At 43.1% G+C, this 16113-nt stretch overlaps 1 protein-coding gene across 2 annotated transcripts in view; it reads right to left on the bottom strand.

The window, feature by feature from the left end:
- Window positions 1-219: 219 nt before the first annotated feature.
- The window catches only part of LOC140726745 (transmembrane protein 182-like), a 105195-nt gene continuing 89301 nt past the window's right edge, over window positions 220-16113 (bottom strand). The window contains exons 6-8 of one of the 2 annotated variants that reach the window (XM_073043523.1): window positions 3081-3140; window positions 2750-2852; window positions 220-1569 (exon numbers count right to left, since the gene is read on the bottom strand). In XM_073043523.1, the coding sequence (XP_072899624.1) occupies window positions 1515-1569; window positions 2750-2852; window positions 3081-3140 (218 nt within the window). In that variant the 3' untranslated portion in view covers window positions 220-1514. Of the gene's footprint in view, window positions 1570-2417; window positions 2453-2749; window positions 2853-3080; window positions 3141-16113 lie in introns of those variants that run through there. The other variant, XM_073043526.1, reaches the window with a different exon arrangement.

Raw genomic sequence — 16113 nt, 5'->3', positions numbered from 1 at the left:
TTAGTACATTCTGATTGATATAAGGAATTATAAAAATCTTGAAAGGCTTTATTTATCTCTTTATGATCAATCGTCAGAGTACCATCTTGTTTGCGAATCCTAGTAATCTGTCGCTTATCCGAAGCAATTTTCAATTGGTTAGCTAGTAGTTTACCATACTTATCTCCATATGTATAGAATTGAGCTTTCGATTTAATTAACTGACTTTCAATCGAAGAGGATAATAATAAACTATGCTCCATTTGAAGTTCCACTCTTTCTTTATAAAGTTCTTTACTAGGGGTCAATGAGTAGATCTTGTCAATTGCCTTAATTTTATCAACTAATGTTAATATTTTAGAATTAGTTCGTTTCCTAACTCCGGCAGAATATGAAATAATCTGTCCACGAATATATGCCTTAAAAGTATCCCACAAAATTCCACTAGAGATCTCTGCTGTAGAATTTATTGAGAAAAACAAATCAATTTGCTGTTTAATAAAGTTGACAAAGTCAGAGTCCTGCAGTAAAACAGGATTAAACCTCCAACCTTTAGTACTAATATATGAATCCGTCATCTTAATAGATAACTTCAAAGGTGCATGATCAGATATAGTAATAGAGTCATATTTACAATCCATAACATCTGTAAGTAAATGCTGATCAATGAAAAAGTAATCAATTCTTGAGTAATTATGATACACATGGGAAAAGTATGAGAACTCTTTGTCATTAGGGTGTAAAAAACGCCAATTTCACAAATAGCTGAATCAAAAAGCCCTCCAAATCTGACTCCTTCTACTCTCACACCTTCTCCATAAAGCTGACTTCTTTTAAAATTCTTCTTGCTAGTCTATAGAGGTTTGTCTATGATTTTAGAGACATGCCAAATTTACGCAAACTTCTAGAAAGTAGACACTACTGTGCCTTCTTTGTGTTGACTCTTATGTGCTGGTCCCAGAATGCATCATTTGATATAATTTAAGGTTATTGACCGTCTCTTTCCAATGAGGACTGGCTCACTGACTTCTACCTTCTTCCTCCTGTAGTCAATAGCTCTTTGGTAGTGTAAAAAGAGAGCAAAGATACTGAGGTAGTGTTCGTTGCTTAACTCATTGTCTATTCGGACAATAATATTGGGCTATCGTGATAGTCATTGAGGCAGGTTACCAGATTCTTCTTGGGTCCTGGTATAACTGAAGGCAGCTTGAAGCAGATGGGTACCTCAGATTGCCAAAGCATGAGGCTGAAGGTGTCAGTAAACATTCTGTACAGTTGATTAGCACAGATCTGTAGTACTCAGCCAGGCATGCTGTCAATATTAAATAACGAAGATCAAAGCCTGAAGGTCAACCGAAAGTCCAGATCAAAGCACAAACGTCAATCAGATGCCTAGATTGAAGTCTGAATATCAATCAGAGGTCTGGATCGAAGTCTGAAGGGCAATCGGATTTCTAAATTGCAGCCTGAAGGTTGATAGGAGGTCTTGATCGAAGCTTGAAGTTCAAACGGAGGCCTAGATCAAAGCCCTAGGGTCAAATGGAGGTCTGGATTGAAGCCTGAAGGTTAATCAGAAGTCCAAATTGAAACCTGAAGGACAAACAAAGGTCAAGATCAAAGCTTGAAGATCATCGGTGGTCTGGATTGAAGCCTGAAGGTCAATCAGAGGTCTACATCAAAACCTGAAGGTCGAATGGAGTCCAGGTCAAAGACCAAAGGTCAATCATGGGTTTGGGTCAAAACCAGAAGGTCAAATGGAGGCCCAGATGTCGAGGCCCAATGGCTGGAGCCTGACTATGAATATCTGCGAGTCCACTGGGGAAGTCATGGCTCAGAGTCTGAAAATCCATGAGTCTACTGGAGGCCAAAGAAGGTGACATATCCAGGGTTTCAAGCTCTGTCTATGCGTGTGGGAGGAATGGGGCTTTTTTCCCCACTGTTGTTGCTTTCTTGCTTAGTATATTCTGTTTTGTTGTGTTCTGTGTTGTTCTGCAAAGAACTGTGAGCATGCTATTTGGCACCGGAGTATGTGGTGACACTTGTCAGAGGCTCCCAGAATAGCCTCGCGTGTTTTGCTTGTTATCGCAAATGACACATTTCAATATAGTGTGTTTTAATGCACTTGTGATAAATATATCTAGATCTGAATCTGAATTCCTGCCAAATGGTCAAATCTAAATGCACAGTGACCTCCAACATCATGAGTTCATATTATGATACCAACTTTATAACACTTTCTTGACCGTCTTCAAGAAACACTATACCTCAACTGGTTCTCTTCCATTCATTCAAGGTGCTATTTCTTCAAAGCTCTAATAAATTCATCAAATGTTCATTTTCGCTGTAGTGTTCTTGTACACTGTGTTGAAACTCTGACTAAACACTAAGTTAAACTGGAGCCAATGAAGACAAAGTCGCAGTAAGATTAACCGTTTGCTGTTCACTCTTCCACATTAATATCGTATGGTGAAAACTGTTGATAAATAATACAAAACGTATAGTGTCTGCTTCCTTCTTGACTACCACATTTGCATCATAAATATTTGTAAAAATAAAACTATAACAAACTGTATTACATTAAAGTCTCATTAAAGTACAACATACAGGCAGAATCCGCTTCAGCCATCAACAGTTTTCGGTAGACTCCAACACAATTTTTCCAGCAATGCTTTCAATGGCACAGAAAATAAACCTCAGCAACCATCATTTCGTTTAACAGAATCAGTGTTAATATTTTTACTTCAACATATTGACTGTCATATGAATTTACAGCGTTGCTTCTATGATGTTTCTTTGTGGGTAGAAATGGAGCTTTTCACGTTGGTCCTTCACGTGCAGGTCCCAACTTCCTGTTTCTCCGAACCGGAACTTACCTATAAGATATGGCGAAACCAGGGGTGACATCATCACATGCCATCACATATCATAGACAGTGAATTTTACCTTTGTTAAACTGTAACGTAGTTATCAACCTTTAACTTTAACTAGAAATAGTTACAAACAAATCATTTAAAGCAGAAATTTAATAGTTAAATAAATGCCGTAAGGTCAACACACACCCTGCCTAACCTTTGTAAGGTCACTATGAACATGGTACAGACCTTTAATCTCTAGATCAGTCTTTAGGTAGAAGTAGAACTGCTTCTGCAAATGGTCTCGGTCTGGAATAGAACATGACAAGAGTTTGACATTGTTTAGGTCAATTAATGTCTTAGAAAACAAACATAGTACTGAAATTTTGTTAGCATCTGCAGGAGTTTAAAAAAATAACTTTTTGCACTCAACAAATTAAATCTTAAAAACTGCAGCTTACTGTACTTGGTTAGAATCAAGCCAAAACAAATTGTCAATTTGGCAGCAATATCCCAATTCCACTTATCACTGATGCTACAGATGTGGCTGGGTTCAGTTTTAATGTTTTGACATCACCCTTTTTACACTTATCTCTGAAAACATAAATGCACCCGTTGCAGCTGGCAATCTTCCACAGGGAGGGCACAGGACTCCAAACCTCTGGGAAGCGCAGTCTGGTGAAGCTGTCAAACAGTGGATTGTAACATACCAGAGAATCTCTCTCAGCTACTGTAAATATCAGGTCCTTGTGAATAGCAGTATGCATACGGCCTGCAAAGGGGAGGTGATATGACTTTAACTGGCATGTCCTGGAGCTCGAAGTTAAGTTCCCAGAGCAGGGCTCTTTGCTGGATCGCATCCAGCACCAGTAGAACCAGGGGATCGAAAACACCATTGACAGTGGGGAGAACTCCACGGTGGGTGAATAGTTTGTTTGTGGTCGGCACAGAGAACGTGAATGTGTCGGTCGTGATCTTCCAAAGGAGACCCAAACTCCTTTGTGTGGCTATAGTTTCTCCACCTAGATCTAGGTCCTTGATTGCTGGAGCACAGTCATCAGGTGGGCAGGCCTCCATGACTGCCTGCTCTTTGTTGTTTGGCAAGCGCTGCTGTGGTCCTCTGAACAGTAGTGGTGCAACCCAATTGTTTGCTTCGGCTCTAAAGCCCTTGGTGTTCATTATTTTTAAGAAGAATGTCACTGATGGAGCAGGTTTATTGTTGTGCTCAGTCTGGGCGAAGACTGACTGTCTCAGTGTCTTCTCAGTTACTTGACTATGCTTGTGCCTTTGCTGTGCTTCTTTGATACACGTACCGCTTGTGAAGGGCTGAAAAATTGAATGGCAGCCACTCTCTTGCATGTTAGTCTTGAGCGTGTTAACTGTCAGTTTGTGTACGTTGCCAGGGCACACCTCCCCTATCACCACCCAGCCCAAATCCAGACGTTAGGCGAAGGAGGCGTCGTGTGGTCCACTGACCTGCTGCCTGACTTTGTGCATCCTAAGAACATCTCTTCTGAGTAGCAGGAGTATTTCTGCTTCTGGATCCAGTTCTGGGATGTGCTTAGCAATGTGGTGGAGATGCGGCTGGTGTAGCACTGCGCTTGGCGTCAGAATCTCAGATCGGTTATTCAAGATCTCATTGCACTCCAAGAGTGGAGGGAGACAGATGACGACTTTACCATCGAATGACTCGAGCTGGAACCCTTCTGCCTTCCTGCCAGATGTTTCTGTGATGTCAGAGCAAGTTCTGAGGTAGTATGGGAATGGATTACTCTCTACGCTGAACAACTCGAAGAACTCTGGTCTGACTAGTGAGCGGTTGCTCTGGTCATCCAGAATTACATAGGCTTTGATGGCCTTGTCTTTGGCTCCCTTAGGGTATACCTTAGTGAGGCGGATCTTTGAGCACGAACGGCTTGACTGACCTGAACCGTGAACTTCTGTGCAGCTCGAGCTGACAATAGTTGTTATCGGGGTGATGCTCTCCCTCCCCGCCATCTTCTTGTGAGGGTGAAGGAGCCTTGGCAATTTGTGGGGACGGGCCGGGATGCATGGCCCCATCGTGATTAGTGCTGTTGTATTCCGAGCATTTTATGGGGAACGTACACTCTTTAGCAAGGTGGGAGGTAAAGGAACAGCACTTAAAACATACTCATTTTTTTCTTGAGAAGGGCCTTTCTTTCGTCAAAGGGTTTGTTTCTAAACATTCTGTATTTTTTGAGGGGATGGGGTTTTTTGAGCAATGAACAATTCTTGCTAGTAAGAATCATTGTTGGTTGTGGAAAGTTTGGTTTTATGCACTGAGATGGGTTTATTGATGTCAAAATTGTTCAAAGTGGATTTGACTGGCTTGGTGTGAGTTGTGGTGCTCCCTTGATTCATGAAGCTAAGGTCGTTTCGCTTCTTCACCTCCTTGCACACAAACCTACTATAATACTTAAAGGGAGGGAATCTACCACTGATCTCTTCCTTGTACTCTGAGCCAATAGACACCCACTTTTCCTACAGCCCAAATGGAAGTTTGTCCACAATTGGTCCAATTACATGTGAAGTATCTAGTTACAACAGGCCAGTTAAATAGCCGTCTTCTTTAGCACCTTCAATCTCCATGAGTAAATCTTCGAGTTCTCATAGTTTAGTGTGGTCCTTGGCTGACACCCTAGGAAAATAGTCCGGCCGTTGAAATTGCACCCTTTCAATAATTTCAGGGGCCACATAGCACTCCCGAATTCTCTCCCACGCTTTGCATAAGGCTAGCTTGGGGTTGTTGACGTACACTGAGCGTATGCATTTCACCTGTTCACTTGATTCCTTGCCCAGCCATTTAGTCATAAGATCCAACTCTTGGGTTGCTGTGAGCTGGACTCCGCTGGCTACGCTGGTGAATGAGGAGTACCATGCATGGTCATTTTCAGGCTTATCGTCAAACTGGTATAGTCCTGAATTGACAGGGTCTCATCATGCTAGATACTGTTCCAAGGGTTCTGCTGCAGGTGGCGTGTTAGCTGGGGTAACATGCTGGGGGGCATCTGACTGAGCAAGTACGTTCATGATGGGATTTAATGTTCTGACTTCAGCCTTTGTCTCTGTTCTCGCCGGATCTGGTAAGTTTGGTGTTGGAAAGTATTTGTAGTAGCCCTTTCATACTTGAGTTTGTTGCAAGGTTGCAATTGTGAGTTGCCTTCCCTAGGTAGATACGATGCAACAAAGCTTCCCTGTGATTTCAGATGAGATAGGACACCAACAGGCAAGTATGGAGAGGGAGAACGAATCTGCAGGTCAATTTGAGATTGGACGTGGTCGCTGGTGTGTTCCTATTTGCCCTTTCTGATGTAGATTTTACTGTTTCATCTAGAACATGCATTTCTTCAGTGTTTTCGAATATTTCTGCTTCCACCACAGCTGCATCAGCTTCTCATTGTAGCGTCAGCACTTCTAATTCTGCATCTATCCTTGCCTTTTCTTGTGCGTCTCTTGTGGTACTTTCCGCTTCTCTGGCAGCCTTTTCCATCTGGTTTTCTGCTTCTCTGGCAGCCTTTTCCATTTTCAGTTTTGCTTCTTGCTTAGCATATGACGCTCGCACCTTGGCGGCTTCTGCTTTAGCTCTTGCAAAGGCAGCTAGACTTGCTGATGTCCTACTGCTCTTGGCGCTGCATGCAAACGACTTGATGCTTGATCGCGAAGACATTGTACCACTTGTCGAAACATCTAATGATTCCGCCTTTTCACTGTAGTGTTTACATGCAGTGTGTTGAATCTCTGACTAAACACCAAGTTAAACCGGAGCCAATGAAGACAGAGTCACAGTAAGATTAACTGTTTACTGTTCACTCTTCCACATTAACATCGTATGGTGAAAGCTGTTGATAAAATAACACAGAACATATACAGTGTCTGTTTCCTTCTTGACACTACATTTGCATCATAAATATTTGTTAAAATAAAACTGTAACAAACTGTATTACATTAAAGTCTCTTTAAAGTACAACATACAGGCAGAATCTGCTTAAGCGTAATTAGTTTTAGGTAGACTCCAACACAATCTTTCCAGCAATGCTTTCAATGCCACAAGAAAATAAACCTCAGCAACCGTCATTTCTTTTTAACAGAATCAGTGTTAATATTTTTACTTCAACATATCAACTGTCATATGAACTTACGGCATTGCTTCTATGATGTTTCTTTGCGGGTAGAAATGGAGCTTTTCATGTTGGTCCTGCACGTGCAGGCCCCAACTTCCTGTTTCTCCGAACCGGAACTTACCCATAAGATGCGGCGAAACCGGGGGTTATGTCATCATACACAGTGATATATCATACACAGTGAATTTTACCTTTGTTAAACTGTAACGTAGTTATCAACCTTTTAACTTTAACTAGAAATAGTTACAAACAAATTATTTCAGGTGGAAATTTAATAAAGTAAAATAAATGCCTTAAGGGCAACACAGCATGGTGTGGGTGGTGAGGCTCTCTGATGCTGGACACTGCTTTCCTACAGCAGCTCTTCATGTAGATGTGCTCAATGGTTGCTCCAGTAGGCAAATTGGAGTGGGTCCAAGTCACCTCTTAGGCAGGAGCTAATATGTTTCATCACTAACCTCTCAAAACACTTTCTCACTGTGGATGTAATCGATGGTTGACAGTCATCGAGGCAGGTCACCATGATCTTCTTGGCAACTGGGATAATTGAAGCCTGCTTGAAGCAGATGGGTACCACATTACTGCTGAACTGTCAACATAACGAAGGCATGACAGTGCCCCAACTTTCTTAGAAGTTTGCAAAGATTTTGTATGTCATCTAAAACTTGGGTGAACTTCATGGGTAACATTGGTCCTCTTGAAGATCAGAGTGGTCGGCTATGTAAGGAATCAAAAGAAATGGGGGAGATCTTAAAATGGGGTTTTTGTGTCTGTATTTACTAAGGAAACTGGTATGAAGTCAATGGAAATGAGGCAAACAGGTAGTGAGGTCATGGAACCTATATAGATTGAAGAGGAGGAGGTGCTTGCTATCTTGAGGCAAATCAGAGTAGATAAATCCCCAGGACCTGACAGGGTATTCCCTGGGACCTTGAAGGAGACTAGTGTTGAAATTGCAGGGGCCCTGGCAGATATATTTAAAATGTTGGTATCTACGGGTGAGGTGCCGGAGGATTGGAGGATAGCTCATGTTGTTCCATTGTTTAAAAACGACTCAAAGAGTAAGCCGGGAAATTATAGGCCAGTAAGTTTGATTCTGTAGTAGGTAAATTATTGGAAGGAGTACTAAGAGATAGGATCTACAAGTATTTGGATGGACGGGGACTTATTGGGGAGAGTCAACATGGTTTTGTGCGTGATAGGTCATGTTTAACAAATCTATTAGAGTTTTTCGAGGAGGTTACCAGGAAAGTGGATGAAGGGAAGGCAGTGGATGTTGTCCACGTGGACTTCAGTAAGGCCTTTGACAAGGCCCCGCATGGGGGGTTAGATAGGAAGATTCAGTTGCTAGGTATACATGGTGAGGTAGTAAATTGGATTAGACATTGGCTCAATGGGAGAAGTCAGAGAGTGGTAGTGGAGGATTGCTTCTCTGAGTGGAGGCCTGTGACTTGTGGTGTGCCACGGGGATCAGTGCTGGGTCGATTGTTATTTGTCATCATATCAATGATCTGGATAATAACGTGGTAAATTGGATCAGCAAATTTGCTGATGATACAAAGATTGGAGGTGTAGTGGATAGTGAGGAAGGTTTTCAAAGCTTGCAGAGGGATCTGGACCAGCTGGGAAAATGGGCTGAAAAATGGCAGATGGAGTTTAATACAGACAAGTGTGAGGTATTGCACTTTGGAAGGACAAACCAAGGTAGAACATACAAGGTAAATGGTAGGACACTGAGGGGTGCAGTAGAACAGAGGGATCTAGGAATACAGATAAAAAATTCCCTAAAAGTGGTGTCACAGGTAGATAGGGTAGTAAAGAGAGCTATTGGTGCATTGGCCTTTACAAATCAAAGTATTGAGTATAAGAGTTGGAATGTTATATAGTGAGGTTGTATAAGGCATTGGTGAGGCTGAATTTGGAGTATTGTGTACAGTTTTGGTCACTGAATTGCAGGAAGGATATCAATAAAGTTGAAAGAGTGCAGAGAAGGTTTACAAGGATGTTGCCGGGACTTGAGAAACTGAGTTACAGAGAAAGGTTGAATAGGTTAGGACTTTATTCCCTGGAGCATAGAAGAATGAGGAGAGACTTGATAGAGGTATATAAAATTATGATGGGTATAGATAGAGTGAATACAAGCAGGCTTTTCCCACTGAGACTAGGTGAGAAAAAAACCAGACGACATGGGTTAAGGCTGAAGGGGAAAAGCTTAAAGGGAACATTGAGGGGGCTTCTTCACACAGAAAGTGATGGGAGTGTAGAATGAGCTGCCAGATGAAGTGGTGAATGCGGGCTCACTTTTGACATTTAAGAAAAACTTGGACAGGTATATATGGATGAGAGGGGTTTGGAGGGATATGGTCCAGGTGCAGGTCAGTGGGACTAGGCAGAAAAACGTTTCGGCACAGCCACGAAGGGCCAAAAGGCCTGTTTCTGTGCCGTAATGTTCTATGGTTCTACAGATGCACAGTATAGAGTACCCTGATTGGAACGAGTGTGTCATGGTTCAGTATGGAAACAGTAATGCCCAAGACGACAAATGTCTGTGGAAAGTAATAGACACAGTCCAGACCATCGCAGCAAAGCCCTTCACAAAATTGAGCACATCTATAAGGAGCTCTGCCACAAAAGAAGCAACATCCATCATCATCAGAGTTTATAATCTAATATAGATCAGAAATTGGAATGTGATAAAACTTAGAAAATTTTGAATAGTGCAAGTCACTAAGTAAAAGGAGCTCGTTCTGAAAGGGGAGAAAAAAGACCACAGGTGCTGGAAAGAGCAAGATTTATCCAGAAAAGTGGTCATCACCTTCATGAAAGCTGCACTTGTGAGGCATGGAATTCATGTGAAGTGGTATCAGATAATGGTCCACAATTTTTGAGCTGTGAATTTGAGTCCTTTGCCAATGATTGCCAGTTTTGACATATAACTTCAAGTCCACGTCACCCAAAATTTCATGACGTAGCACCAAGTTTGGCCAAGGTAGTGAAGGGCCTCATGAAGAAGGCACAAGATGGATGTGAGGATTTCCACAAAGTCTAATGATTTACAGAAGTGCACCACTGCAGGATGGCCTTACACCAAATCAAATGTTGATGGGTCAACACATACGCCCTAACTCTCTAATCCAGGAAAACCTGTTGATAACTAGCCCTGTGTGCTAGTGAAAGGAAAAGAAAAAGAAAAGCAGTTTCATACAAGACTGTGAAAAGCCTACGAGTCCTGAAGCCTGGAGATCGTGCAAATCTGAGATCACAATTCCAGCACATGGTCTGTGTAAGGACATATACAAGAGGACAATGATCCACATTCCTACTAGGTTCAGATGGAGTGAGGAACACCTTTGGGAAGGAAACATGTGGATCTTTTACCATAAGCTCCTACCCACAGCTGTGACACGTCACCTGTCAGTACACCAAAGGGTCCTGCAGATGTGAAAGATAAACCTGTTCAGAGTTCTCAGAAATATACTAATATTAACACAACAAGTGAAGGTACTACATCTGTGGAAACAAATAGCAAATGAAAATGTGTCATCAAACCACCTCAGAGGCTGATACAGAGTTGTGAGTGAATAAGGGGCTGCATTTGCTCATTACAGTTATAGTTAATGTGTTGGAAATTATTATTGCTTCTTGCAGGTTTATCAGACATAGTATTATGTTTGTTATTTTCTTTAAAGAGGGAAGATATGCTATTATGTGTGTGCATAATAAAGAACTTAAGTATGCAGTGTAGATGGTTCACCTGGAACCAGAAGAGATGTTGGTGGGATGGTTGCACATGTCGTGTTGTAGTGTTCTGTAAACAATTATGTATTAGTTTTACCACCCTAAGTTTGTATTTTTTTAATGAAGAACAAACATAACATGGGGATGTCATATTTTAATCATATTAAATGGTTACTTGTGCGTAATCAATAATTTCCATCATTCTTTTGATTTTTAAGATCTGGAGTTCCATTAAAGTGTCTATGATCGTATTTTTGTTTCATTAAGGTCATAACATTTGTGGGCCTGTTTCTGTGTTTTTATGACTATGTGTTAGAGTGGGGTTTCTCCACTGGGGTTCCATGAAAGGCCACTAAGGGTTCCACAAGAGATTGTAATAAAAAAAACATTGTCTTTTGAACTTCATGCAACGCGCAATGTTAACACTTGCAGTGACAGGCAGTGACTCAGCAGACCTGTTAGGAATCTCGTTAGCAGTCTCTCAGCCCAGTATCACAGTGCACAGTAGGACTGTGTTTAATTGCTTGAGTCCATTCTCAGTTTTTTGATGTGAAGTAAGGGATGCTGTTGATAATTGTTAAGCGCTGTATTGCCCTGAGGGGGAGGACGATAGGCTGAAGATTGGTGAGAGCAATATTGCATGGAGGGAGGACATTAGGCTGATAACTGGGGAGCACTGTATTGGCCGGAGGGAGAATGGTAGGCGGTGACCACTGTATTGCCCGGAGGGAGAACAGTAGGCTGATAACTGCTAAGTACTGTTTTCACGGAGGGAGAACATTGTCCAAGCATTGAGTGGACTCGCCAAACTGGGCTGTGACGTCAGCTTCTCCCTTCTAAATTACCTCCCCTAACGTACGCCACTGACTGACTTACAGAAACGAATGAACTACCAGTGTAGTAGAAAATTGGAGGGAAATTTCATTCCAAATATAGTCCAGTGGAGGTGTGAGATGGAAGAGAAGGATTCTACGGACAATTTTGATAAACGTTAATGATGAAGAATTACAACATCCTGAGTCATTTCACTATACTAATGCAAGAATGGACATCAAAACGTTCGTCTTTTTTTACAAAACTATAAAAGTTTATTTACACAACAAATACATAAAGCACAGACAGTCAATATTTTCAAGACAGTGTATAAATTCAAATTAAGATATTAATACTGTCTACAAAACAGTCAATTCCTTTGAGGGCCCACCACTCCCAGTAAGCCCCCACTATACCCATTGTGACAGCATGCTCCCTCTCCAAGGACTGCTCGGCATAAACATATCCTCAGAAGTGGAGCAGGCAGTAGGCCCTGGAAGAGCCTTCAACTTCCAGCTGCCTAGACCCATGAATGGCCATCTTGGCCAAGTCTGCCAGTAAATCCTGCTCGCAACCCGTCCCCTTCTGTACTGGGTGCCCGTATATGAGGAGTGCAGGGTAAAAGTAGAACCAGAACCTGAGCAGCAGCCCCTTCAGATACTCAAACAGGGGCTGGAACCTCTCACACTCTATATAAACTTGATTCACTGACTCCACTCAGCCACAGAATGGACAGGTGAACCTGCTTAAAGACCTGATGTACGGTACTGCCCAATGCAACACCCTTCATCCCAGGTCGCCAATGTACAATGCAAGGACCCCTGCATAAAAATATTTCCACTGGGGTCCTCCACTGCCTAATGGTAAAACAGACTGCCAAGGTCAGTCTGGTCGGCAGAAAAATGCAATCAATTGAAGGTTGTGCAAGAGCAGCCCATACAAGAAACACTTTGGAACATCATGGAACAGTACAGTGGGCTTCCCAGTGAGACAGCTCATGTTGTCCGGAACCCCCTCCCGCGTGATATCACAAAGCCTGGGTGCGACAACCACTTCCAGCCGATCAGGTGGCGGTGCAGCCAGAACCCTCCACTTCCCAGAGACCCCTCAGCACCCACCATGATAGGATGAGGACCAGACCCCCTCACAGCCAGAGCACCGTCCCCCACCGGCACAGGGGCACCCTGCCTGGCTGAAACTAGACCCCACAGGCAGATCCCTCAAAGCAGAGTGGCTGATGCTGTTGGCTGGAAGCCCCGTGCCCTCCTGCAGGCAGTGTCCCTATCGGAGAACATGCATCGCCAGCACATGCCATCTTGGAGAGTGGTTACTGTACAGATACCTCTGCAGGGTCCTGAGGTGGAGAGTCGCCAGCTGGGTGCGTGCATACACACCAGTGACTGACTGCCCTCTGTGATCAGAAAACTTAGGACCATAGCAGACACCCAATATCTCCTGTTCCCCCAGCAAAAGTCCACCTGCCTCTTCGGGGTCCTAGAGACATAGGCAATGGGCGACACTAAAATAATCAGCTGGTACAAAATCTTTACAATGAAAGCTACTTATCAATGGGTTTTACATGGACTGGTGATCTAAGTTATTCTATTTCATTGTGCCTAGTCTGTGGTAAACATCTTACACATGTAGCAATGACTCCAGCAATATTGAAAAGACGATTAACGACAAATCACAGCTATATGACATGTAAAAGTGCTGATAATTTTGGACAACTTTAGGAATCCCAAAACAACAGATTAAAGTTTTTTTGAAAATAAAGTCATAGTCAGTAAAAGAATCCAGGAAGAAAGCTATTTAGTAGCTTTAAGACCAGTTCACTTGAGAATGTTTTAAAAAACTGCATGAAAACCTGGACAAAGAGCACACCAGTCTCCTGTTCCATACAGAATTCTGGTGGCTGAGCAGAGGAAGAGTTCTCTTTGAGAAGAAAGGTGAATTGCAGGAATATTTTCAAGAAAGTAATAGGCCAGATTTTGCCTAATGTTCTGAAGATGAAGAATGGCTGTAGACACTAGCCTACTTAACAGATATTTTCAGCATATGAACCACTTGAACAATTCTCTGCAAGACCCTGGAGATACTGTTTTGATTCCAAGTGACAAAATTCTTGGATTTAAAAGGGAACGGAATCTTTAGAAAAAAGCATGTTGCAGAAAGAAATCTTGAAATGTTTCCATTGCTGCTTGGGTTTGAGAGTGAGCAGATAGCAGAAAGTCTCGAGTCTTATTGAAAACCATTTGGAAGAACTGTAGAACAAAATTAAACAGTATTCGACCCCCCCCCCCCCCAACACAAGTGCATGACTGGCAGAGGGACACTTTCACTGAATCTTCTGCTCAACTCCAGAACTTGTCTTGAGAGAAGAGAAGGAACTTTGTGAGATGCAGTCTGTTCATGCACTCATGATGAGATTTACTGATGTGCCCCTGGACAAGTTCTGGATATAGAAACATAGAAAACCTGCAGCACAATACAGGCCCTTCGGCCCACAAAGTTGTGCCGAACATGTTCCTACCTTAGAAATTACTAGGCTTACCTATAGCCCTCTATTTTACTAAGCTCCATGTACCTATCTAAAAATCACTTAAAAGACCCTGTCATCATCTTGTACACCTCTATCAGATCACCTCTCATCCTCCGTCACTCCAAGGAGAAAAGGCCAAGTTCACTCAACCTGTTCTCCTAAGGCATGCTCCCCAATCCAGGCAACATCCTTGTAAATCTCCTCTGCACCCTTTCTATGGTTTACACATCTTTCCTGTAATGAAGCGACCAGAACTGAGCACAGTACTCCAAGTGGGGTCTGACCAGGGTCCTATATAGCTGCAACATTACCTCTTGGCTCCTAAATTCAATTACATGATTGATGAAGGCCAATACACCGTACACTGCCTTAACCACAGAGTCAACCTGCGCAGGTGCTTTGAGCATTCTATGGATTCAGATGCCAAGATCTCTCTGATCCTCCGCACTGCCAAGAGTCTTACCATTAATAATATATTCTGCCATCATATTTGACCTACCAAAATGAACCACTTTACACTTATCTGGGTTGAACTCCATCTACTACTTCTCAGCCCAGTTTTGCATCCTATCAATGTCCCGCTGTAACCCCTAACAGCCATCCACACTATCCACAACACCTCCAACCTTTGTGTCATCAGTAAACTTACCAACCCATCCCTCCACTTCCTCATCCATATCTTTGAAAGAAGGATATCCTGCCATTCACAGGAAAGCAATAAACATTTTGCTGCAGTTTTAAACTTTTTTTAACTCTCATTTTAGAGAGATTGGAATTTGGGGAAATTAATGATTAATATTTTGGATTAGAAATTAGTGTTTTGGGAGATTTTGCAACAGATCAGGAAAAACATCCAGACTCTGTAAATTAGTGGTCGCCAACCTGTCGATTGCGATCGACTGGTCGATCTTTGAGACTTCCCCAGTAGATCCCAAAAAAAAATCAAAAATAAATACACAAATACTGTTGAGAGATTGTTTCCGGGTTGCGGGGTTTTAGTTCTGTTCTTTCTGCCCAGTGCATATGCGTGTAGCTCCTCACACTACACAGTGTAATTCAACATGTACAAACAAGCTGGATGAACTCAGCAGGTCGGACAACATCCATTGAAATGAGCAGTCAACCTGCTGACTGCTGAGTTTATTCAGCTTGTTTGTGCGTGTTGATTTGACCACAGCATCTGCAGTGTACTTTGTGCTTATGCAGTGTAATTCAGTGGTCCCCAACCACTGCGAGGAAACAATATGAGTCAGCTGCACATTTCCTCATTCCGTCTCGCCCACTGTTGAACTTGAACGCACGTGAGGTCATCAGTTGCCTAGACACGGTAATACCCTCACGCCAGGGATCACTGGTTCGCCTCGGGCGGCCGGCGAGAACCGCCAATGATACTGGCCCGGAGCACAGCCGGCGGGAAGTGCCGTTGCTACTGCCTGGAGCGCAGATTGATGGGCGCTGCCTCTAAACCTGTTCACCACACCGAATGTTCGTGGGCAACCCGGTGTTAAAATATTCGCAGACGATCTAATTCGGGCTCAGGTTTCCATAAGTATCAGAGCAGCTACCGTGCTGCAATCTACTGAAACAAACTTTGGTCGGCCGATAGACCCTACAAGGGGGGCGGGGGGGGGTACCCTGTCGCACTCCTCGCTCGGTAGCTCTCTCTGGACTGGAACCGCCGTGGCTCCGGCACAGGGACCTCCGGCCCCGACCTTTTCCTCTCACCCCACCCACGACCAGCCGCGTCTAGCCGCAGGCGGGCGGAGGCTGTCTAATGAGGCAACTAAGTTCTCAAAACTGCTTCAGTACCCTGAGTCCAAGCACCTCGCACTTAAAGACAAACCCGCTGAGTTTTTTGAGCAGAAAAAATGTAGGCAAGTGGGACAGAAGCTAAGTGTTGAAAGCCGCTAAAACTACATTGCAGAATAGACTGGGCATAAGGAACCTGCTTCGAGTATTGCTATATTCCAGTCGTGTTTAACACCCCCCCCCCCCCCCCCCGTCGGCAAGAATATTGTCAATATTAAACCAGCCCGCAGTGCAAAAA

Source organism: Hemitrygon akajei, chromosome 4, assembly GCF_048418815.1.
Source record: "Hemitrygon akajei chromosome 4, sHemAka1.3, whole genome shotgun sequence".
Taxonomy (NCBI): Eukaryota; Metazoa; Chordata; class Chondrichthyes; order Myliobatiformes; family Dasyatidae; genus Hemitrygon; species Hemitrygon akajei.
This window is presented reverse-complemented; position numbering and strand designations above follow the sequence as displayed.